This window comes from Callionymus lyra, chromosome 7 (genome assembly GCF_982586985.1).
Source record: "Callionymus lyra chromosome 7, fCalLyr1.hap1.1, whole genome shotgun sequence".
In the NCBI taxonomy this organism is placed as follows: Eukaryota; Metazoa; Chordata; class Actinopteri; order Syngnathiformes; family Callionymidae; genus Callionymus; species Callionymus lyra.
The window spans coordinates 28,655,932-28,680,006 of NC_141824.1; the positions used below are offsets into that span (position 1 = coordinate 28,655,932).

General features: G+C 37.1%; 2 protein-coding genes across 2 annotated transcripts; both read right to left on the reverse strand.

Annotated features, from left to right (window-relative positions):
* Positions 1 to 275: 275 nt before the first annotated feature.
* Positions 276 to 7,428, reverse strand: slc47a3 (solute carrier family 47 member 3). Its single transcript, XM_087794939.1, has 17 exons — positions 7,369 to 7,428; positions 6,013 to 6,114; positions 5,890 to 5,958; positions 5,672 to 5,820; positions 5,029 to 5,071; positions 4,907 to 4,951; positions 4,428 to 4,525; positions 4,257 to 4,354; positions 3,470 to 3,583; positions 2,954 to 3,021; positions 2,672 to 2,780; positions 1,933 to 2,008; positions 1,528 to 1,597; positions 1,336 to 1,468; positions 1,156 to 1,250; positions 1,045 to 1,087; positions 276 to 524 (listed from the first exon to the last, which is right to left on the reverse strand). The coding sequence occupies exons 1-17, from the start codon at positions 7,426 to 7,428 to the stop codon at positions 334 to 336; spliced, it is 1,563 nt and encodes a 520-aa protein (XP_087651065.1). The 3' UTR covers positions 276 to 333.
* Positions 7,429 to 12,457: 5,029 nt separating this feature from the next.
* On the reverse strand, positions 12,458 to 19,482 carry slc13a5b (solute carrier family 13 member 5b). Its single transcript, XM_087795900.1, has 12 exons — positions 19,314 to 19,482; positions 18,439 to 18,567; positions 18,230 to 18,366; positions 17,304 to 17,521; positions 16,701 to 16,881; positions 16,502 to 16,624; positions 16,181 to 16,393; positions 16,002 to 16,108; positions 15,692 to 15,813; positions 15,403 to 15,564; positions 13,735 to 13,872; positions 12,458 to 13,407 (listed from the first exon to the last, which is right to left on the reverse strand). Exons 1-12 carry the CDS (start codon positions 19,410 to 19,412, stop codon positions 13,282 to 13,284), a joined length of 1,755 nt encoding a protein of 584 aa, XP_087652026.1. The 5' UTR covers positions 19,413 to 19,482; the 3' UTR covers positions 12,458 to 13,281.
* Between the last annotated feature and the right edge of the window lie 4,593 nt (positions 19,483 to 24,075).

Below are 24,075 nucleotides of genomic sequence, written 5' to 3' on the forward strand. Positions count from 1 at the left end.
GCATGTGTGCGTATGTTAGTTCCTCTGCCTTCAGCCACTAACGTCACCACAGACTGGCATGTCACTGCAAACACATCCCTTCAAGGAACCACACACCTGGATGGATGATCATAGTCACACCTTTTAATGCATTTAAATGTTTTTTCACAAAGTTTAAAGTCGTACATTATTTTGAGAATAAATAAAAAAAACATTCATCGTACAGACATTCTTCTCCTTCAGCTCATGAGCTCTGGTGCCAGCCCTTTACCTGTCACTCACATCAAGAGGTGCTTCAGCATCTGTGGTTTTATTATAAACGTTTTAAACATATATTTAGAACTCATAAAATCTTCAAGTTATCAGATTGGTGAGTAATAGATTGATGCTTATTCCAGTAGCCAGCACAAGAAGCATGAGGACTACAGTCAGGCCTCTCCGCACAACCAGGCGGTTAAAGGTGAGTTTATCCATTCCAGTGGTGGCATCCATGTCCTCCTCTGAATCCACCATATTGGCCTGGCTTGCTGCATTTGGTAGATCATCTTGAATAAAATACCAATATCAGTTCTTAATCCTGGATGTTGAATAGTTAACATAATAACACAATTGACTACTGCTAAATGAAACTTGGTAATGCATTACTTGGACACAATATATTGCATTTATACCACACAAACAGATTAGTCTTATTTTGATTGTATACTGTATCATTTTAAAATTTAATTGAAAAAAAAAAGATTGACATATTTCATACATTTTTTAATTTAAAATAAACCCTACCCATTAAAAAGGAGAAATTAAAGTAGAGAAAAGTAAACTTTAAACAAAGATCTTTAACAAGGTTTTTGTAGTTTGAAAGAAATGTTATTCAGCCATTTATAACATGGTCAGTTTTATAATATTATTTCAATCGGACCAGTCAAACCCTAGACACTGACTTATCAGCAGACAAATTGAATAATAGACCTCCAGTTTTTTAATTCAAACAAGTAAAAGTGTAATTACAGGCTGATATTGAATTATTGACATTACACTAATATTCAATGTATGAAAGTGACTTACCTGTTTCAGGGACACTCATACACACTCCAGCTCTAATCTGAGCCTGAAGAAAAAACAAAAGAAACATTGAATGTTGAGCTGCTTTATTATGAGAGTCTTATACGTTTTTACCTCAACCGTTGCATCCTTCCAATTCATCCTGAACAAGAAAACCAAAAGGAAAATTAACTGCAGAGACACGCAGGTCAGAATCCCAATCCACAGTCCTGTAAAGACAGGCAGTGCAAGTTGAAAAGAAGAACAACACAAGAGAGGGTAACAAGACAAAATGTGACAATAAAACCAGCAAACCTGTGATTCCCAACTTGGCAGCAAACATTAGTGGCACACCAATGGGCAAACCGATTCCATAGTAACCCGCAATGGAGCAAATGGCTCCCATTTCTTGTTTACCTGCTCCTCTCATGATTCCTCCTGCGACTGCCTGATCAAAAAACAAGAGTCTGGGTATAGAGAGACCACTAAATGTGTTTATTGACTTACCACTATTGCATCCACCATCAGAAATGGTGCATAAAAACTTACAACTTCTGAGACTTTTTCTCGGATTTCCCTGCAGATGAAGAACAGACTTAAGTGAGATTAAACAAGTTTGGAATCGTGACTGACTCTGATTCTGTCTGTGAACCATACATCTTGGAAGCTCTAACTACTCTCTGTTATAGCTTCCCTTTCTTGCTGCTCCTTACAGATCCCTCTTAAAGTGTCCCTACTCAGCCTGTACTCTACTTCACTTATCCTAATTATTCTACCTTCTTTGGGTCAACAGGAATTTACGATCCAGAGGCCAAGCTCTACCACACCTGCTGTCAGTCAAAGGTCATTGAGGAGTTACATCAAGTCACCAGCCTGTCAGAAAACTGAACTGCAGAGCAAGGGTCAACTCACTCGTCATTTGTGAATAAGAGGGAGATGTAATTCTTCAGGCTTCCCGCGAGAACTGCCAAAATGATGGAGACAGAACCTAGAAGGGAGATGAGAGGGTGAATGATTCATCAGATGAATCATTCATGTGATTACAACCACAAATTTAAAGTAGCTGGTTATATTTGACAATAAAATAACTTGACTTGACTTGATGTTAAAGGTGCATTTTCTGTGGACTGTGTAATCTTGTTTGTTAGCGTCACTACCTCTGTCAAGGAGGTTATGTTTGTTTCTTTGTAAACTCAAAAAGTGCTGAATGTATGGACATTGATGATCTCTGCTGTAAATTTTTAGCTAAACTTGACCATGACGAATAAGACAGTGAATTCAGTATTAATTAGAGTGGGTTTGATGAATCAGTCTGTGTGGTTATATCTTTTTGCCTGTTTATTGGTTGCCTTTTTTATGAATAATATTAATACAAATTAGATGCTATGATTAAATGGAATTAATAAAGTACATTAGGATTAGTGATAATAGCTCTTCAATAAACATAAAGTTGTATTATCTATTATAAAATATTGTAAAAATTGCATTTAGAAAGAATGATTTAAAAAGCAAATTTGATGTTTCAAACTAACACTCAGATTAGAACTGTCAATATCAATTGAAAAACACAGGGCCAAACAATGTGTTACCCCATTTTTCACAGGTAAAACACTAACAATGAGACATGTTCAGATCATGACACTGTACACACCCCCGCTGAACATTGCGAGTTTAGCCGACAGCTTGGCTTGTTCAGTATCTCCAGCACCCAAAGCATTCCCCACTCTGATGCTTCCTGCCACACTGAAGCCCATCGGAAACTGTCAAGAGAGACAGAATAGTGAGTGCAATACTTACTTTTACTACCTAAACAAACTATTAAACAGGAAACATTAAAATTACAATCATAACACACATGAAATGAACAAGATCAGATTTCAAACTTGATTTTGTACAAGGGTTAAACAGTAACTTTAAAAATAACTGCACTTACCATGTATGCAATGTTTGCAATTTGATAGACCACCGATTGAGCTCCAAGTTCCACTTCACTGATGATACCTGTCAAAGACAAAGAGAGCTTCAGTTTCAGTTTTTCCAGATTTTTGAAAAACTCAAATGGAAAAAATGTCATAGCAAACTACCAAAGGCTTGCTATGACTTAGACCTGGTAATGACTCAAAATCTGCCCAAGCTTGATTTATGGAACAAAAATTAAAATGATGTTTTTTTTTAACATGACTTTTTAGGGTTCTTGTCATTTAGATTTAACAAACCCATTAATAAAACAAATTTCCAATTTTTTTGTGAAAGAATAGAAAGATGGATATTCTATGAATTGTTTTAGCAAATAAAATAACCAGAACAAAACAAATTTAAATTATTAATATTCAAATAAGGCAAAAAGTAACTCTAAGGAAATACAGAAGCTGGAAATATAAATAATTAAATCATGGCAAAGGGCAGTTGAATCTGAACTTCAAAACGTAACCCAAACTGGACATTTTACCAGCCAAAAAGCTTCCAATCTCATAGGTCCACCACTCCACACAGATCATGGCCATGCTGGGTAAGGCCAGGCTCATAAATGGGCCCCAGTCTGTCAAGCATTCCCTGGACCAGCCTGTGACGACAGAAAAATATTAGACTCTGCCTGGAACACTTATTAAATACATTTTACAATTGAGCCCTTATATTCCACCCCTTTTCTCAGGATCTCCATCTACTCCTTGCCTTGATAGTTCCACTGGATCTATGGTCCGTCTGGACTCTGCTCCCTCTACTCTACATTGTTCTCCCCAATTCGTCTTTCCTCTCTCTCCTCTCCTTCTCTCTCCATCCCTGTAGGTCACAGCAGAAGGCCATTTACACTGGTTCTGTTCAAGGTTTCTACCAGTTAAAATACATTTTCTCCTCATCACTGTTGCCAAATGCTTGCGCATGATTTTTTTTTCTTCTTCTCTTAAAAAGTGTTATGACTTCATAGTGTCTTGAGTTAACTTTGTAACTAGTTGTCACTTTAGATATAATCAAATACAAATTGAAATTTAGGATTTCTCTATGAATAGGACAGAAATTCAAAATAGTTGAATTTCATTTTCATAGCGCACTTACGCCAGAATAAAATGATGACAATCGTTTTTTAATTCAAACATAATTCAGGCGGGAACATATTATGACTCCCTTAACTCTTGACAGAAAAGACTAAACCACTTCATATTTACAGTTATTGTTGGAACCGGATATCATTAATGAATAGAGGACCCCATACAGAACTTTTGAGAGGGTGTTCTCACCATTCCAGGTGGCCTTGTGAAGACCCTTACACAGTATATACAAGTAGAGAACTATAGCCATCAGGTATTGAGAAAGCAGGTTTGCAACAGCAGATCCTCTGAAAAGAGTATTTAAGGTTAGCCGTTGACATAAGAAATAACAAAGAGGATGTTTTCAGACTATTTACTCACGGTACTCCCATTTCAAACACAAACAAGACCAAATAGTTGATCAGTGCATTAAGGATATTGACCACTAATCCTGTGATCACCTCAGGCCAGATGATGCCCTGAAAAACAAATGTGGCTCTTGTTTACTGTGACAAGAGAGCAATGTGATGGTGGCCAGGTGTGAGTGTAAGTAAGTAATTAATATTTGTAGAGCGCTTTTCTAGACCAGGGTCACAAAGCGCTTAAACAATCAAAGAAATACAATTGAATATATTCTCAAAAGGTCAAGACACCACAGAGACAAACACAGGAGTCTCAGATAATCAAGGAAAAGCCTACACAGATAAAAGTGTCTTAAGTGGTTTCTTGAAGGAGTCAGTAAACTCCATCAAGTACAGAAAGAGAGGAAGATCGCTCCAAAGCTTAAGTATCAACCTTTGCAGGTTGTCTTCTGCCACTCACTCCGAGCATGTACAAAAATTAAAAGGTTGTTGGATTACCTGGTTTTGCAGATATTTTCCCTCCAGCGAGAACAAGAACGCTGCCTGTGAAGACAAATTCTCCAGTGAGCCTAATATTTGGATTTAGAAGTAATTAATTTCGGTAATGATCCAATACTCACAGGAAGAGCTGGCAGAAAGACATGCACGTACATTTGTGCCAACCTGGTGAAAGAAACATCACAATAAAAGTCAAAAAGGTCAAAATTGCAATATATAAATGGAGATGAGAATGTTTGTTGTTGTTTCTTTTTCTAGTTGTTATTATTATTATACAACTTGATGAGCTCCTATCATGGTTTACTTTAAATTACTAAATAATTAAATACTATACATATAGTTCTTACAGACACCAGTTTAGTTTGAACAGTAAAACGACAAATTTTACAACACCTTTTGTCAGAACTAGAGTAATTATTCAATACAAAACGGTTTATTTCCAGGTGAAAACTTTGAAGTGATCATTTATGTTTTAGAGTAATAATGACAGTGATGACTTCTTACTGTATATTTGAGTCAACACAACAATCAACGTAAATATCACTCAGCGAGTTGTTAATGCTTCACTAAGTAACTAATTCTCTTGAATGTCACATTGTTGCTCACATGACACGCCTTTACAAGTGATGCAATGATGTGTGGCTCCATCGTAACAGCCTCATATTGAGAGGATTAGTTTTATGAATGTTTGCAGATACTTCTGACTCATTTTTTCAAACCTTGCACAGTTCTCTGACAAGCAAATAGGAGTTAGAGACAACTGACCTGGCAACTTCTGGTTCTTGACCAACAGCCAGCAGAAGCAGCTCTGTGTTGATAAGGATCGCCCAGCAGGGGAAGCACGCCAGGATCAAAATTAGCATCGACCGTTGGAGTATCTCACCAACCTTATGGTGATTACCGCTCCCAAATGTCTACAGAAGAAAACTCATTTATCAGATGAATAATTGGAACTCAGTTTGCAGCAGACTTAAGAGCCTCACTTGAGACATCAAAGTGTCACACGCAGCAGAAAGACCAATGCCGATGGATATACCAGTAACATTGATGACCTGGAAGGACAAAGTTATTTGATTATCTTTAAAATATATTTTAAGGCTACTTACTGCTATTGCAAGAGACACTCCGGCCAGTTCTGTCTTCCCCAAGTGGCCGCAGAAAACAGTGCTAACAAAACCGACGAGGAAACTCATGAGCTGGGTGATCATCTGCCAAAAGATTGAATCAATTGAATCAATGAATCAATGAAACAATGCACGGGAAATATTTGTAGCACACAAACCTTAATAAATAATACTTACTACAAACTATTAAGGTTTGTCTGCAACAAATTTGATCCTTTCACAAACAATTGATTGCTTTACAAAATGTGTTTGTATCGGTAATAATACAATGATATGACCTGTTTTACGATACAGTGGTAACAATACAAAATATTGCAATACTGTAGGAACAAGGCAACGTTTTTTAATACTGCCTGAGTACTTGACTGTTGTGTTGCAGAATGTAAAGACATGTGGCACTTGACAAATTCATACATGCTTTTTTTGTTTATAAACCAAAATATGCAATAATGCATTAAAAAAAAACCGCTTTTAAAGATGCTGGAGTCGACTGTTTCCTCTCATCCTCATCCTCATCATTGCCAGGATCTTACTGTATTTCATTATTCTTTGAGCTTCTGAGTGGGTTATAATTATAATAATAATAATAATGCATTTTATTTAGAGGCGCCATTCTCAGCACTCAAGGACGCCGTAACATCCAATTACTGTACATACACTTAATTAATATTTAAACCATAAAGAACAATAATGAAAATAAAGATCAAATCATTTTAGTGTTGACTATCAATGCACTGTAGCCAAAACATATATCCTTCAGCTCACAAAATTTTCCCAATCTCCAGTCCTGAATCCCATTTAAAATCTCTGGAATGGGATTAGGACAAAGATGTATGGTCACAATTTATCCATGGTTAAAAAATTCATTTGCGTTGTTTTAAAAACAGTATGATCTTGTTGCTTATTATTATTATGATCTTTTTTTCAGTTTTATGCAAATAAATGATCAAAAAATATATAATATAATATATATATATATAGATATGTCATAAATCTCATTTTCAGCATTTATTTTATATATATATATCAATGTTTCTGTTGGACCAATATAAATGATTTCACAACGGATATGTTTATTTTTCCATAATGTAGAACATATGGTATAACATTTTGAGCATTTATTTTAAGGTAAATTATATTTAAATCGCACATTGTGTGTATCTTAAACCTATTCATAAAACGCACCCACTTTGCAATTACACAAGTTCTGTTTAGAATTTACTCAAAATAAAAATAAAAATAGATTAAATAAAGTTGTATCAAGTAAGTTGAAAATAATAATTAATAATAGCACTCCACAATATGCGACTCCTCAGTTACGTCACAGCGACTACTCACCACAGGTCCGGCAAGTTTACATGTTTCTTTCATTTCTTGGTTGGAACCAGGTGGACCCATCATCCGGACTAGTTTAGACATTCTGAAGCAAAGTGATCTGTCGGTGTTCGGGGCCATTTTAACAAAGGTATTTGGCTGCACTGGACCAAATATTACTTTTCCCACAGCTGCCTGGTTACCATCTATCAGGATCTGGGACGCGCTCACATTATGAACACGGATAGTGTGACGTCACTTCCTACAACTAGACACGATGTAATGACAGTCTTCAATTAATTGTCTTAATAACAATTATACGTGAATACGTAATGGTAGCGTCTGACATGCAACAGTTCAATACCAAAGCACAAATGTGATCTAAATGCACATATACTGTTTGTTTCACCACAATCATATCGTATTTATGTATTTTAATTTGCTATGCATGAATTACGTTAAAATGTGAGAATAGAGAGTAAATATTGAGAATTATTTTTTTTAGGTTACGTGTTTTGAGTGGAAAAGTTGGACCTTGGATCACCTTCAAATTCCATTACCTTCTTCAATTTACTTTCGGTTTACTTTCCAACGAGCAACAGTGTCACCTTGTGTTCAAAAACTGACATGAACACTTTTTATGAAGATGTACTCATGTATGCAGATATATCATCACCTAGTGCAGAAAGTAATACTGGCCCTAGTGATGGAGGGGATGTTTAAAGTCTACTGGACATTTTATGTACATGTCTCAGCACGTTGTAATATTTCTTGTACTTGAACTTTGAAACAATCCTTTAGAAAAACAGACGGCTCACATGCCAGGCCTTTATAAATAATGTAACATTACATAGGAAGATCCTTACATCCTCACAGTCAGCTGTTTAACTTAAAGAGCTGCTGCCTGGCACCGGTTACTGCTCATTGGAGTTCTATTCTCTGTAACATCTCTGAAAGATTTTCAATCAACTATTTGTGACATGCTCCTCTTTTGTCATAACCAGTTAAAAAATTCTACGACGGCACAGTGACAGTTGTCTTGACCTTCCCTCTCACTAACCCAATGCAAAGATCTTCTATTTGCAAACAGATTCACACAATCACACAACACAATCTTGTTTACTCTTTTTTCCTGGTGTGCAGATAGTGCTGTTGTTACGCTAAATTACTCTACCAACCAATAACAGACACTTTATTTAAAGAGCAACTAATGTCAAACTCCAACACTCCTGCCTTATTCACATGATTTATATGTTGAAGTCTTCCTCTAGAAGGTTAAGTAAGTCTCTCATCATGACGATATTTTGAAGTTATCACTTTTTAATGTTCTCCTCCGTCTGAAATATCGGCAAATGAGACGCTACGAGAGCGGAGTCTACTGTTATCACGTAGCGCTTTGTTTATACAGTGAGTACCTTAGAGGTGGGATTGATGAGAAAACTTGTTGCTTGACCACTGACAGCAAAGTGGGTGTTGTTATGGTAAATGAGAGCTTAGAATAAACAAATCATTTCCAGTGGTCGAGGCTTAAGCACATTTTCTACTATAAATATTTAAATGAAAAGAGAGTTTTGTCCAAAATGTTCCTGATATTAATATAAGCAATTAAATATATATTTTTTCATTGTACAATTACAGCATTCCTTCACTTTACATTAATTACTTTTATCGGTTCCTCTTCCCATTAATGCTTAATGAGCTTCAGGCCTTGGTTTTCGTGAATGTTTTCGTGGTTTAATTCACAAGAAAAGGTTTCTTAGTAATAACTAGAACATGTCAAAACATGCCTTGTGTAATTAAAAAAAAGCCTCACCTTAAAATTCATTGCTTTCTAACACATGTTTACATTTCTTGATATTTTCTACAGAAGATGGCCAAAAAACATTTTCAAAGAATGAACCTGTAAATAGTGACTGATACTATATCCATTTTAAACCAATTCCTTATTATTACAATATCATAGTTTAGTTATTGCTTGAAAAATATAAACTGAAGAATTTCGGAATGTGTTGTTCGTTTTGTCTGTAGAGGGAGCTATAATGCCAGTTTCAATTAATTGGTCGTAACTATTGAGAAGGTGATCGTTCGCTTTTGTTATTGAAAAGGTCAACACATGTTGTTTTGGATAAGATCAATAAAATATATAGATCTCCAAAAAAATTGATGTAATGTAACATAACAAATTGTAAAGATAACTGTTATCTTATCTTTCTTTTCTTTGGTTCATCATTTAATCTGCAACAAGGACACCTACACTTAATCTCTGAGATCCATAAAAACAAGACTGCTCAATATAACTTATGTAAGCTGACAGTCAATGTCAAAGTTTGATCAACTTGACATGAACTCTCATCACGACAGCGTGTTGTGAATTTACCGGTTAAGGACACAATTGTGGGGTTGCTCTGCCACAGGCTCTCAATTGTCTTTTTTTTTGGGTAGGATTTAAGGGCTCAAATGAGACAGAGGTGGTTAGTTTGGCAGATGGGTCGACGAAAACAAGAAATGTTTGGGAACAGACAATTTCAGAACCTTAGTATTCAATAATCAGGTAAAAATATCAAAATGCGCATCTTAGACAAACAACAATGTTGCAACAGGTTGGTCTGAATTCTATACAATTAAAAGTTCAAAAAGGGAAGAAAGCCTCTCTGTGTGTTCTTGGCATGGTCATCCTTTCCCTTCACTCACTTCAGCCTCTTTGGATGCTCGAATTTCCTGCCGAAACTGTCGTGACACACAAGTCTTTATGTGGTTTGGTAGCATCGGACAGATGCCATATTGTCCTCATGTGTAACTGATACTAAAAATAACGTTGGTTTATGAGATTTCCGGTCCCGGCTTAGGCAGGTGGACAAAAATGAGCCATAGAAGATGGCGACAAAAAAAAATTGAAGTTATAGTGGCGCAAATGGGCACATGGTGGTGCAGTGTTTCGCAGGTCGACTAACGGCAAATAGGTTGCTGGTTTGCTTCCAGGAGGACGCCAACCTTTATGTGTGGAGTTTGTTTGTCCCCCCACGTGTTACGTGGGTTTACTCCAGTTTCCTCCAAAAACATACAGAGGTTGATTGGGAACTTGGGGATATTGTTCACAGGTATGAGTGTGTGTGTAAATCGTTGTGTGTCTTTGTTTGCCCTGCGACAAACTGGCGTCCTGTCCAGGGTTTTCTTCACCTCTAGCCCAAAACTGAGATAGGCTCCAGGCCCCCGCGACCCTAATAAGGGATTAAGAAGGGTAAAGAAAATTAAGGAATGAATGAATAAATGGAGCAAACAAGAGGAGTGAGCCATGAAAGAATTTGAAACGTTTGGAAGTCAAAATCAAAGTAATGCATCTTTTACTGTAAAAGATCTTGAAATGCATAGAAAAAAGCTTGCTATGGTAGAGACAATGAAAATAAGACAGATTAGAGGCTGGGTGGGTTTTTTTCACAGGGTTTCAAATATGTTAAAATAGTAAAAGAAATATGCTGTTTCTTTCAAAGTGTGATAATGTAATGAGACATCATTTTTAATCCATACATTGATACTTAAAACAGTTTATTTGAATTTCAAAGTTATTGTTTTGTACCATCATTGAATGGATTGTTTCAAGTAACAAACACACTTATTTCTGGAATATCTCTTCAATTTCCTGCCATCAATACCGGAGACGATGACACGTGAGTATGTGATCCAGTTGGATAATGAGTGGGTGGCACAGTTGGGGAAACAGACTGTAATTATATGAGCTTCTTTCCACTGTGGGACACAAGATCATAGTGATCCGGACTGCTTCGTGCACCACAACCACTTGTTAAAAATGTTTTAATTGTCCGGCAGAGCTGAGGTCAGAACTTTGATGCCGAACTTTTCATTTCACTCGCTCTGTGATACCTTCACGGAACGTTCGTCTGCACGATGCCACCAACCTTGCTCCTTTGCTGATGTTCACAGTTATGTCATCATCAAGCAGTGCTGAGTGAGACGATTCTTAAGACGCTGGTTTTTTTTTGACGCAAAACCACAATCTAGATTATGACCACTTTGACCTATGGCTTACGCAGCGTCTCAGCTGGGGGATAACAACAATAAGCACTTGGCTTTGTGCTTTAGGTGCGGCTTCTCAATCTAGCATGACTGTGGCATTCTGCAGAGTTTGTCAGATTATATCGGGTTAACTCTGAGACAAAAGACACAACTGGGGCATTAGGATTTAAAACTAAGCCAGGTGATGATGAAAGCAGGTCAATCTGTGGCAGCGAAAGATGTCGTTATAATGTTGAGGATTTTCTTTGATAAATTGTTCAATCACTTATTGCCATTAGTCAGCAAATGACTCAACTTGTTCGCATAAATGAATTCAAAGAAGGTCTAGGGGCCCTTTATGTCTTACACCACACAATCCAAAAACCTTAATTTTGATTTTGATTTGGCTGCACATGACCAATGTGAAATTTGGACAGACATAGATTCATAATTAGTTTATGGTAAAATCCCTATTAAACATCAATTCTATAATAATATAATTTATGTTTCAATTCATAAAACGTATTTTCACTTGAGATGCTTTACATGAATTATATAATGCATTGTAAAGAAAAAATGTTTTATCTAATTTACGTATTTGCACATTTTATATATATTCTGTTTGAATATTAATATATATTAAGATATGTATCTACTTATTACACTGTTTACTAATAATACTAGGACATGTATTTGATATTTTACTCAAATTTCAATTTCAAAAAAAGTTCATATTTATAATAAATTATGTTTATTGCTTTTTCCTTTTTTATAATTTCATCTTAAGAAATTCTGTTTTGTAATATGTTTTACAATTAATCTACATTTTTTGGTATAGCAACATATTTCTATTGCTTTTGTGTTTTATCTTATTTCATGATTTTACTCTCTACCTCCATCACAACAAAATCCCAAGTTGTGTTTACAACATTGGCAATAAAAGTTTGTGTTTCTGAATATGATGGTCCTTACTGATAATAAATGTAATTTTCCTCTCTTTAAAAGACACCATAAAAACATCCATTCTTATTAGATTTTACCTAATACAAAAAAAAGAACATTTATTGTTGAATAACTTCATTCAAAAAGACAACAACTATCATTTTTGTATGTAAAACCAAACACTTTATTTATTACATTTCAGCTGAACAACATAAGAGAAGAATGCAAATAGGCCCAAATAACACAAAAAACCCTGAATGAAAAGTTTCATTGAGAACTTGCTGAAGGCCACAAGCCATATTGATTAAAACATCAGAAGCTTGTTAAAAGTTCATGTTTGTACCAGAAACATACGCGCTTTCTTGATTTGTGACGTAAGGTACTAAAGTTCAGCTGATACCATCAGGTTTGTATCCGGTCCTTTTTAAGACCAGGGGGTCAATGTAAGAGGACAAAAGTGCATGTTTATTTGGAGTTATTCCTCAATAATGGAAAAAAACATCAAGATAACACGTTTCCCCTAAATCATCGGCATTTTTTAGAAAAGTGTTAACCAATGATTTTTTCGAAATCTGTAAGCAACTCTAAAGGAACAGTGTTGAGCAACTTTGTCAGTCATATACAAGTTTGTTCTTTCTCAGGTCCTGGCTAAATTCAAGGTTAATATAACGGTATTTATCTGGATGTGTAGATATTATTGCATTATAACTAAATAGTATATTTAAACCCAAAAAGTCATACATACAAAAAACTTGTCTGCCCCTGATCGAGAAAAATACAAACATACTTAATTCACCTGAATAGATAACAGTCTTTGTTCACAGGCACTTTGTTTGCCAGTGATTACAAATACCAAAAATGTTTTGAGATAAATAAGAATGACTAGAAAAACTGTACAATTCATTTAAGCCCTTCTCTTCTCAAGAAAAGTGTCTTCTTCTTGACCTTTGGGTAATTGGAGTTCTGCGGTGAACGAGTTCTGACTCAGACCCCGGTGACGTTTGCCCATGCAGGGAAGGTGTCCAGATTGAACATGGCTTTTCCCCAGCTGTTAATGGACAGGGTGATGCACAGAATTCCAATGACGTTCATGACTATCCCTGTTCGAGCCTAGAAGAGACAAATACTGTGTCATAATTGTACGCAATATTTTTTGTTGTGTTACTGGTGTCTGAGTATTACACAAATATAAAAGACAAATAACATAAAAATGATCACTACTGTTGGACTTTTTAACCACTGGAAGCATGACCCTGACAACTACAATATATTTACATATTTTACAAACTATTGGTTTAACAGTGCAATTTCCAATACTATGAAATGGACACTTTAATCCTAAAATAGTCTAAGCGGGTTCCTTAAGTGTCAGTTTTCTATACACAACATGTCATTTTTCTTGAATAAACACAGCGTGCCACATGCCATTATACTCACCATGTCAGCAACTTTGAGGTATCCGTAAGAGAAGACAATGGCATTCGGAGGTGTCGCCACAGGAAGCATGAAGGCGAAAGATGCGCTCAACGTACAAGGCACCATAACGTACAGCGGGTTCATCCCGATGGACTGCGACTGAAGGATAAATCAGAGTTAAGAGTGTGAAAAGTGGCTTCCGGTGTATTGTCCTGCTGATTTAATCACCATCTAAAACCAAACGTGTGTGAGTTTGCCTGAGGTAAAAACCTTCATTAGTTGGGCGTGATTGAGATACAATTTTTGCAAGCGCGAGCTGAGTCATGTTATCTAAAAAAGAAATACACTTGGGGAAGGATGGAGATAATTGCCAGCAATTAAGAAACTAAAAAAAATCACTGTTTGCATTGTGACACTGAATTACGCATTTCACTGCAGAGTCATTTCTCAAAATAAAGATTTTAAGTGCACAGTTCCCACAATCTTTGTTGCCTTCAACTCTGATGGGTTTGACTTAGACATAAATTGTTGGGCTATTAGGCTTTTAGGTTATACCAAAAAAACGATATATGGAAGAAAAATGTTATCTTAATAAATGTAATTTTCAGACTCCATTTTCTTCCACTTGTTTAGTCAAAGAAAGAGGTCCTCCCTATCACTGAAACATCCACCAACCCATCTCGCAAAAGGCAGTCATCAACCAAGAGACACAACCGTACCCTGTTTTTACACCAATGTAAACAAAAAATAATAGGCTATTGGATGTTAGTAACTAATTAATTAACAGTTATTTATAAAGCTTCTTTCTAGGCCAGTGTCACAAACCGCTTTAACTATCGAAAACAATACACAGTAAAAAATACATACAGATTTAAAAACGCTTAATGTCTAAAACAACATAGAGAAAAACACAGGAGTCCAAGAAAATTAGGAAAAAGCCTGCACAAATAAAAAGGTCTTAAGATGATCCTTGTCTACTTTTGTATCTTAACATTTCCAGCCATTCTCTCCTCTGCCATGATACGATTCCCTTAACAGAGAGCGCTAACAATTTTCTATCACTTCTTCTTCCTTACTGTCCACTTGCTTCCATTAATAAATACGCCCACACTGGTGAGCACCAGCCAGTTGTAAAGAATACACATCAGATCAGTTCTCAGGGTCATTTGTGGTTAATTATCACTATTAATCAGTTCAATTCGAGTCTTGTTCTCACACAAAAGGTCTCTGTCCTGCTGTGCTCACTTGGCTACTAAACAAGAAAATATATATCTTGATGTTCCGGCTTCACTTACGCAACCAAATTCTGGCATTCTCTCTAGCACTTGACAAGGTTGCACAGTGATGCCATTCTTTAGCAGCATTGGGGGGGCAGTGTGACAAGATCCTGGACTGAGTTGGTGTGTTTGGCAGTTTACTAATGGGAGGAGGGGCCCCGGGAAGGGTACCAAACACATTCATCCCAAATGAACAACTAGACGGGTCACCAAGCAGGGCACAATAAACCAGCTCCCAATGGAAGGGGTTTCAATCCTGCACTCCAATCTGGGAAGTAGGCTGAAAGAAATTGGTGCAAGGAAACACTTCACCACACAGAACCAGATGCTGCCAAACACAATCAGGTTTTTTCCCCTTCTCATGTCATCATTACTATCCTCGCTAGTTCTCACCACATTCCAGAGAACTAACCATTGAGGCCAAGACAGGCAGGAAGAGAGTAGCTGTTGCCACATTGCTGGTGCACTCTGTAAAGGTTGCGATCAGAAGACACAGGATGATGGCGATGGCCCACGGAGGAATGCTCTGCAGAGGAGCCATTTGTTCTCCCATCCAGGTGGAGAGTCCTGACACCTGTAGAGATGCAAAGGTAAAACATTTAGAACATATTTTTCTTTGACCAGGTCGAACAGAATGTTCTGCGTTGTAATGGATTATTGAGTGTAGAAATATTGCCATTATGACCATTGTTGTGACTTACTTCACTGCCCTTGGCCAACGCAAAACCTCCTCCAAGAAGAAGAACGATACCCCAAGGTAGCTTCTTCTGTACAACTTTCCATGAAAGGAGGGATCGAGATTCTTCATTTGGATGCTGGGGAACTGTAGAAATAACAAAATCATTGTGGTTGAAATTCTGTGTCTCTTGCTTTTAAGGAATTATACAAAAATAAAATCTCAAATAACTTGCAGGAATACTTTTTAATGTTTGTATTTTCTTTGACGAACAGACCAATAAGGATTTTTTGTAATTTGAAAATTAAAGAAAAGTGTTAAAGATTCCTGCTGACCTGTGTCAAAGCTCTGAGTATGGCGACAACAGAGACGCGGTGGTTTGGATGGGAGAACAAAAAGAAGAATTGCAATAAAGATGGCCACAGTAGCGTCCGTCACATACCTAAAAAAGAAAGGAAAGGAAATATTTGAAATGAAATGACACAGGATTTGAACGTGAAATGTGTTTTAGTACTCTGTTTTGGAGTTAAAAATGTGTGTTGCCCAGCCGTCCACAAAGCCTGGATCCCTGGTGAACCACAGCACCACCAACAGAATGAAGAGACCGAGGACACTGATCTCTCCAAAGCTCATAGGACCCAGCAGACGATGTTGCTCCCTGATCACGTTGTAAGCAGCTACCTCCTTCTCAGTCTTCAGCACTCCACAGCCCCATGTCTTCCTAAAGCTGGGGGAGCCACATATGTGTGAGAAATATCACTCACACTCGATCACGATGCATTTCTTGATTCTGATTCAAGTCTCAAAGTTCAACTTCAAAAGGTCACACACTCACTTGAAGCCCATGAAGACAAACTGCAGCCAGAGCCACGCTAGCGTCAGCATCAGAATCATATTCGGGAAGGCAAACCCGAACCAAGAGGCGAAGTTTATCACATCTCCATTTTGAGGAAATAGTCTAAAGTTAAAATTTAAAAAATAACATTATTGAGCGTGTGAGTCATTTTTTGAATGAACGCTGTGTCAGGACTTACTGGCTCATTTGACCCTGCAGCACAAGATTTGGTCCGGTCCCTGTCAGTGTAGCGGTTCCTCCAATGCTGGCAGCATAACAAACGCACAGGGTCATACCCTTACACATTTTCAGTCTCTCTGCCGCCTCTTTATGTCTGGTGACTTCTGTGTTGGCGTCCAGGAACGTCACCACCACAGCACCTTCAAAGAAAACCAAAGATGTGTTTCACTTAAAAATGCATTGTAGAATATTGAGGGTGAATCACATTAAATTAATAATCTTAAGAAATGAATAAATTATATTTATTTATAGATTCAACTCACTAGGTTGAAAGGTTCTAAATCCCTGTTAGTAGTTTGTGCTTTCTGTTGGGTGTCAAGATCAATTCTTATTGTTTCTCCGGTAAAAATGTTAGGTTGTTTGCTGGATAATCTAGTGGTTCTTCTGCAAAATCCATAGTTTATGTAGGATTTTTTTTAATCTGTCATGAGAGATTCTCTGGAGACTGTGAATGAGCTAAAGCTTGTCAATAAGTAATGGAGTGACATGTCCCCATACTGGCTGGACAAACAAAACTGCAATCTAGTCATGAGATCAGCGAGTTCATCCAGACGATGCTCACCTTGTCCCTCGCCGTGTTTCTCTGCCTGTGGAGGCTGTTTGAGCTCCAACTCTGACATCTGGATCTGCTCGTTGGATGTGAGCTTAGGAACCTCGTCCTCACTGTCATTCAGCTGCGCAAGCACGGCTTGTACGATGGGAACCATCATGGCGGTCGTCGCCGTGTTGCTGATCCACATGGACAAGAAGGCAGTCACACCCATGAAACCCAGCATCAACCTGCCGAGGGAATTAAAAGTAAACAGTCACTCTACTTAGAATGGTTCTCAATAAAGAAAGCAGTTCTTATTATTCCATATTTTTCATGCTAGATCTTACGAAAATCAAATGTTTAGCTATGAGTCGTGGTAAAAAAGAAAAAGGAAGAATTTGTGTTGATGACTTGTATGGCTTATAAGCTCAGCTGCTCTGATGGTCAACTCTAAACAAAAAAAAGAAAAATGATTTCATGAAAGAGTATTTAATTAAACCAATGAAATAAACAGACTGATTATTTGACATTGTTCTTAGAGACTTATTGGGATGATAAATAAAGTCTAAATAAGTAATTATTGGCATAGTGGCAAAGAACTTGTACTTGAAATCTGCAGGAGCCAAACCATCGAGACCTTGTGTTTCATTCACTGCCATGAGAGTTTTGTATACTCAGAATGTTTTTTGTTCATGACATTATAGTACAATTTAGGAAAGACTCATGTGATAGTTTCATTTTAAGACATGGCAGAAGTTAATCTGCATTAAAATCATATACCATTGTGTCATTGTGTCAGGTTTAAAGAAAGTATGGCTTAGTCTAAGTATTTCCTCTTTGTATAATGCTGGACACCTGTTATAAGAATTGATTTTGTCTTATCTAAACTGGATGTTTTTCAAAGTCATAGCTGATTGTAAAAAGTCAATTCAAGTCAAGGGGGGAAGTGCACTCACAGTGCTGGACGAACGCCAACCAACAGCAGTACCCTCAGTGCAATACGCTTGTGTAGATTCCAGTGTTCTACCGCCACGGCCACCATCAGCCCACCCACAAACAGCATGTTGGTGTCTTTCAGGTACTGCATGCACACCTTAAGCAGCAAAAAAAAAGAGATCAGTGGGATGGCAGGATATTAATTTATCAATCTGAGTGCAGATTTTACATCTTTGGACTCCATGATGCCAAATAGGGGAAAGAGCAGGGCTGGGAGGAGGGCGGTAATGGCCAGTGGTAGCACCTCAGTGCACCAGTAGACCGCCATGAGGATGATGACATAGGCACATTCTGCTTCCTGTGTGATCAACAAACATATAAAATATATACATATATATAAGCGCATACAAAAAAATGAAGAAGCACTTAAAAATGAGTAGAAAATTGTTTTTAAAGAAGTTTAATGAAAAATATTTTGGTTATTAAGTTAGATATTATGTTTAAATATATTTTTTGACATGGACGGCTTGTTAATTTCCTATAATTAAACAAACTAGATGTTGCAAAGATGCCAGAAGCCAAATGAGGGTTCAGAGTCTTGTTCAGGATGACATAGCCCTGCACAGTCCTGAGACTTTTCACCATGCAACCCTAAAATTCGCTCAATGGGTATTTTCTGAAATATAACGAGAAATAATGTCAGTTTAGGTGCTCCCTAGAATCCGTTCTAACCACTGAGTTGTCTGACTGATCACAGCAATAAGCGCGTTTATTTGGCTCATCACACATGTAACGCTCATGCGTGTCAGCAGCCGCTTCATGTCACAAGTTGAAGAGACTCTGAACTGAGCGCCATGATTTTATATTCCCACGGCGGACACGACCCTTCATGGTCGCAACAAAGGGTTAAAACAACACCCGTGCACCGCCTCGGGCAAACACGCAACAGTTCCCATGCGTTTTTGCGCATCAACAGGTGCCATTTATAGAAAGCAGAAATAATTACCAGGTTAATTTATCACATTATTTTAATATTACTCAGTAGCTTTAACATACATTATAAGTAATAATACTTTTTTTTTTATTATTTAAAAATGCACTTACCGGTGTCCCGATGACCAAAGGTAAAGGCAAGAGCAGGAATGGAGTTGAGAAGAGAACGATTTCATTTTTGGCGGAGCGGAGATACTTGAGGAATGCCATCCCAACAATGAAAACCGGAGAAAGTAGTCGCTCGCACCGTGGATCGCGCTTTTGAGGAAGATAAGTCGGAGGAGGAGGATAGTGGGAGGAGGTGTGAATGGGGAGATTCTGGCGTCAATGAATCGCGAAAAGGAATGACATTAAAGGAAGAGTGAATGGATTTGTGCGCATGCGTACAGATTTCATCTGAGACGCACCATCGTGTAAGTGCACTTTTGTTTCCATGTGTGCCAGTGGTTTTTGTGTGTGTGTTCAGAGGCGCTAGAAAACGTGTAAAAGTATATCCGCTGTTAATGACCCATTAACTCAGAGCACAGACCAGGAGGCAGAACTGCAATACACGCTCTTCTGCACTTCTCCAAGAACAGTCACCTGCTTTTAACCACATAGAGAGGGAGAATATGCCCCGCTATATAAAATCAAGAACAAATGTCCGCAGTACAAGAGTTGTTTAAGAAAATCTAATTCAAATACATACTTCCACTACTATTGTAGAGGACAGGAGAATTAAGTGTGGATGGTTTAATATCCGATCCCTGTCCTCAAAAGATGAACTAATTAATGAACTCATATCAGATAAAACCATTGACTTATTCTGCTTAAACCTGGCTGTCTATAGATGATTACATAACTTTAAATGAACTTTAATGCTTCTCGAGGCTCTGGTCGAGGAGGTGGATTCAAAGCTATCATCAACTCCTGTCAACCTTTACTAGACCACAATCTGATTTTAACTCTTTTGAAAGTATTATCTAATACAACCTTGAGATCAGGTCATTTGCTGTACTTTACCGCCCTCCTGGACCATAATTCTTGTCTGAGTTCTCCAAGTTCTAAAACCAGCCTGGTGCTTAAATCAGATAAAGTCTAACAGTTTGACTCTATCCTGTAGTCATTTAGTTTCTCTCAGTATGTACCTGAACCGATTCACTGTTTTAAGCACACATTAGATCTTGTCCTAGCATATGGACTTGATATTAAAAATGGTATTGTCTCTCCTCAGAACTCAGTTCTTTCTGACCATCGATGAATAACTTTTGATGTTTATCTTAAATGACCCAAGTCTACAGAGCAGGAGCACTCTCAAAAGATGTCTGTCTAAAAGTGCCATAACGAAATTTAAGGAACCAATTCCCTCAGTGCTCAGTAAAATGCCTAGTCTCAGTGTGTCAGGAAACTCTACCCATAGTCACCATGACATTGATAACATTGTGGACAGTTTCACAGACTCGCTACATAAGACGCTTGACTTAATTGCACCACTAACTCAAAAGACTGTAGTCATGCTCCCTGGTATACTCAGGAAACACGTAAGTTAAAACAGGATTCTAGTTGCAGTGATTCGTGAACTTTTTAAATGAAAAAATGGTAACTATTAGAGGAAAGATTCAAGACCTCCTAGATTCTTCTAATACAACCGGGGCAGCTTTACCGGCCACCGACACTAAAACTGATATATATAGTTTGACTCCTTTTCACCAGTTAGTCCTTGACAACTGTCCCTGATTGTTTCCTCCTTAAGTCCACAACATGTCTTCTGGATCCTATTCCCACATGGCTACTTAAAGAAGTGTTCCCCAAACTTGACATTATTAACTTGTCAATGACATCAGGCTATGTGCCTCAGATTTTTAAAGTTGCAGTAATTAAACCTTAAAAAGTCCACTCTTGATCCAGAGGTTCTCACTAACTATAGTTCTATCTCTAATCTTGTCTTCATTTCAAAGATTCTGGAGAAAGTGGTTACGAGTCAGCTGTGTGATTATCTCAAATTGAAATGTTTCAGTCTGGTTTGTGGAACACAACAACACAGAGACCGTCCTGGTAAAAGTTAGTAACGACCTGCTAATGGCCTGTGTGTTTCAGTTCTTGTTCTTCTAGATCTCAGTGCTGCATTTGACACTGTTGATCACCAAACCATAAAGGCACACTTAAAACTGCTCTAAACTGGTTTGAATCAGATAGAAAGCACCATGTACATGACAACCACCTCTCATTGACACACACTAAGGTCAGCTATGGTGTCCCACGAGGTTCTGTTCTTGGTCCAATCCTATTCACAATCTATATGCTCCCACTAGGGGACTTGATCAGAAGACACTCTCTAAACGTTCTCTGTTATGCCGATGACACCCAACTCTACTTGTCGTTGAAGCCAGATGAAAGAAATCAGCTAACACAACTACAGTCCTTTATTACAGATATCAAGTCCTGGATGACCAAAAACTTCCTTTTACCTAACTCGACCAAAACTGAGGTTCTACTAGTTGGTCCACAACATCTCAGACAATCTTCAACTAATGATCTAGCTTTCCAAAATGAACTTGCCCCCGCTGTAAGCACCACTGTAAAGAATCGGTGTGTCTGCTTTGACGAGCACTTATCATTTAACTCACACATAAAACAAATCTCACGGGCCACCTACTTCCACCTTCATAACATTTCAAAAACCAGGCATTTCCTTTTTTTGGATGCTGCCGAGAAACTCATCCATGCTTTTTTTTACCTCCAGGCTGGACTATTGTAACTCTCTTCTGTCAGGATCTTCTAAAAAGTCTCATAGAAATGTTCAGCTAAACTCTGCATCACGTGTCCTAACTAAAACTAATAGGCACAAAAACATTTCCCCTGTGCTGTCCTCTTTACATTGGCTTCCAGTAGAATTTGGAATACAATTTAAAAACCTTCTCTTAACCTATCAATTTTTACATGGCCTAGCACCAACATACATTAAAGATCTGATCCAAACTTACCAACTCTCTAGGACCCTATGATCCTTAAACTCTAGATCTATTAGTTATACCACAAATCTCTAAAAGTAGATTTGGAGCCAAGTCTTCATTTTTCAAGCCCCTCCTCTGTGGAACCAACTACCGGCTTCAGTCCGGAGGGCAGACACCCTCTCTATGTATAAAAACAATCTTAAAACCATACTTTTCGATAAAGCATATAATAAACACTGCTGGGATCAGTTTTTCCTTTCTCCACTATAGTAACTAAGTAAGTAAGTAATTTGTATTTATATAGCGCTTTTCCAGACCAGGGTCACAAAGCGCTTAAAAGACTTAAACTGTAAAATGTCTTGAGATAACTTTGTTATCATAAGACACTTAAAATAAAATTGAATTAAAATTGAATTGAATTGAATTAATGGTAGTAGTACAAATTATATACATTTTACGCCTCATACTGTAAATATACATATACACTTGTTTAATGTATTCAGAGAATATGTTCAATTTTCACATATCTGGAAAGACCAACGTAAAATCTGCAACAAATATATTATTTAAGTACTTAATTAAAAACAAGTAAGGCCCTCATCATTGATCACCAGGGGCTCAGATTCACCAAACAAGGAAAGATCCCAGGTGCATTCTGTGCAGAAAGGGCTCTGAAATAGTCCAGTACCTAACAGAAAAAGTGCTTAATAAAGCCTGGATTGTATTGTCAGTTATAGTTTATACTTCATAAGTATAAACTAAACGTTTAACGTTTAAAACAGGGGATGGTCCTCTGCCTCCCAAGTGAATAGTGCCCCCTGTTGTTGGATCAATGATGGACATCTATGCAATAAAACCCAACCTTTGATTTGTTTTTTAATTGATATATACATTTTCCAACATATAATTCAGCTAAAAAAACTGGATTGACACAATTGCAAATAAAAGGTTTACGTTTTATTGTTTTCTTGATTCATTTCCAATTTTAAACCAAACACATGAATCTCATAATTCATAAAGGTGCAGTAATTATTTTTGGTTATATGCAGGTTTCAGAACACAAATTGCTGGAAGGAATGTCATGTTCTCTTAATTGTAGTGTAATAAACTTGCTGGAGCTTTTTAATTTGTCTGACCTGTAATTGTGGGTTTAAAGATTTTTTTATTAATTTAAAAAAGAACAAACATTTGTATACCGTATATCAATGATTCGATATTTCAATTCTAGTTTCTAGATTTTCTTTTCAGTTGCTACAGCAATATAAACTTACGTTTTTTTGCAGCAATGGATTTAAACAATGGAATCAGGATTTGTCCAGAATTTTACCAAATGAAAAAAATGACAACTGAAGAACTCTTTAAATGGTGCTGCTTCCCATGGAGAGAAAACGTCTCAGTCACTGTTAGTAGGAGATAACTGAAATGCACATCTAAATGACCTATACATAACTATAAGTATACGCTCATGTACACCACATATAACCAACGTAAACTTCTATCTTGAAATATTCAGCCAATTTCTGTGATCAGTAATTCATTGATTTATTTTAAAATCCCACTTGATGAAAGTGCTTTATAATATTTGACTGTTATCTATTGATTAAATAAAACCTGATATGCTGAAGAGAGCAATTATTTGATTGGATTTTTAAAAAAAGTCAACACATTTCAATTGAAAATATAGCTGCGTATTTTATTTTATGTAAAAAACATTTAGACATTGCTCAAATGTTTTGAATTATTTCATACTATACATACATATTTTTTAATTCCCATGTTTCTGATTATGAGTTCTAACAGAAAGACATCACATTAGAGAATCAACGCCCTCTTGTGGGGTGAATTATGAGACCTGATGGACAGAAATTAAATCGGAATCAGAAAAGCTCAGAAAGTACAATGAATTTGAACAGGATAATTCGTGTATCACCATCTCCTAA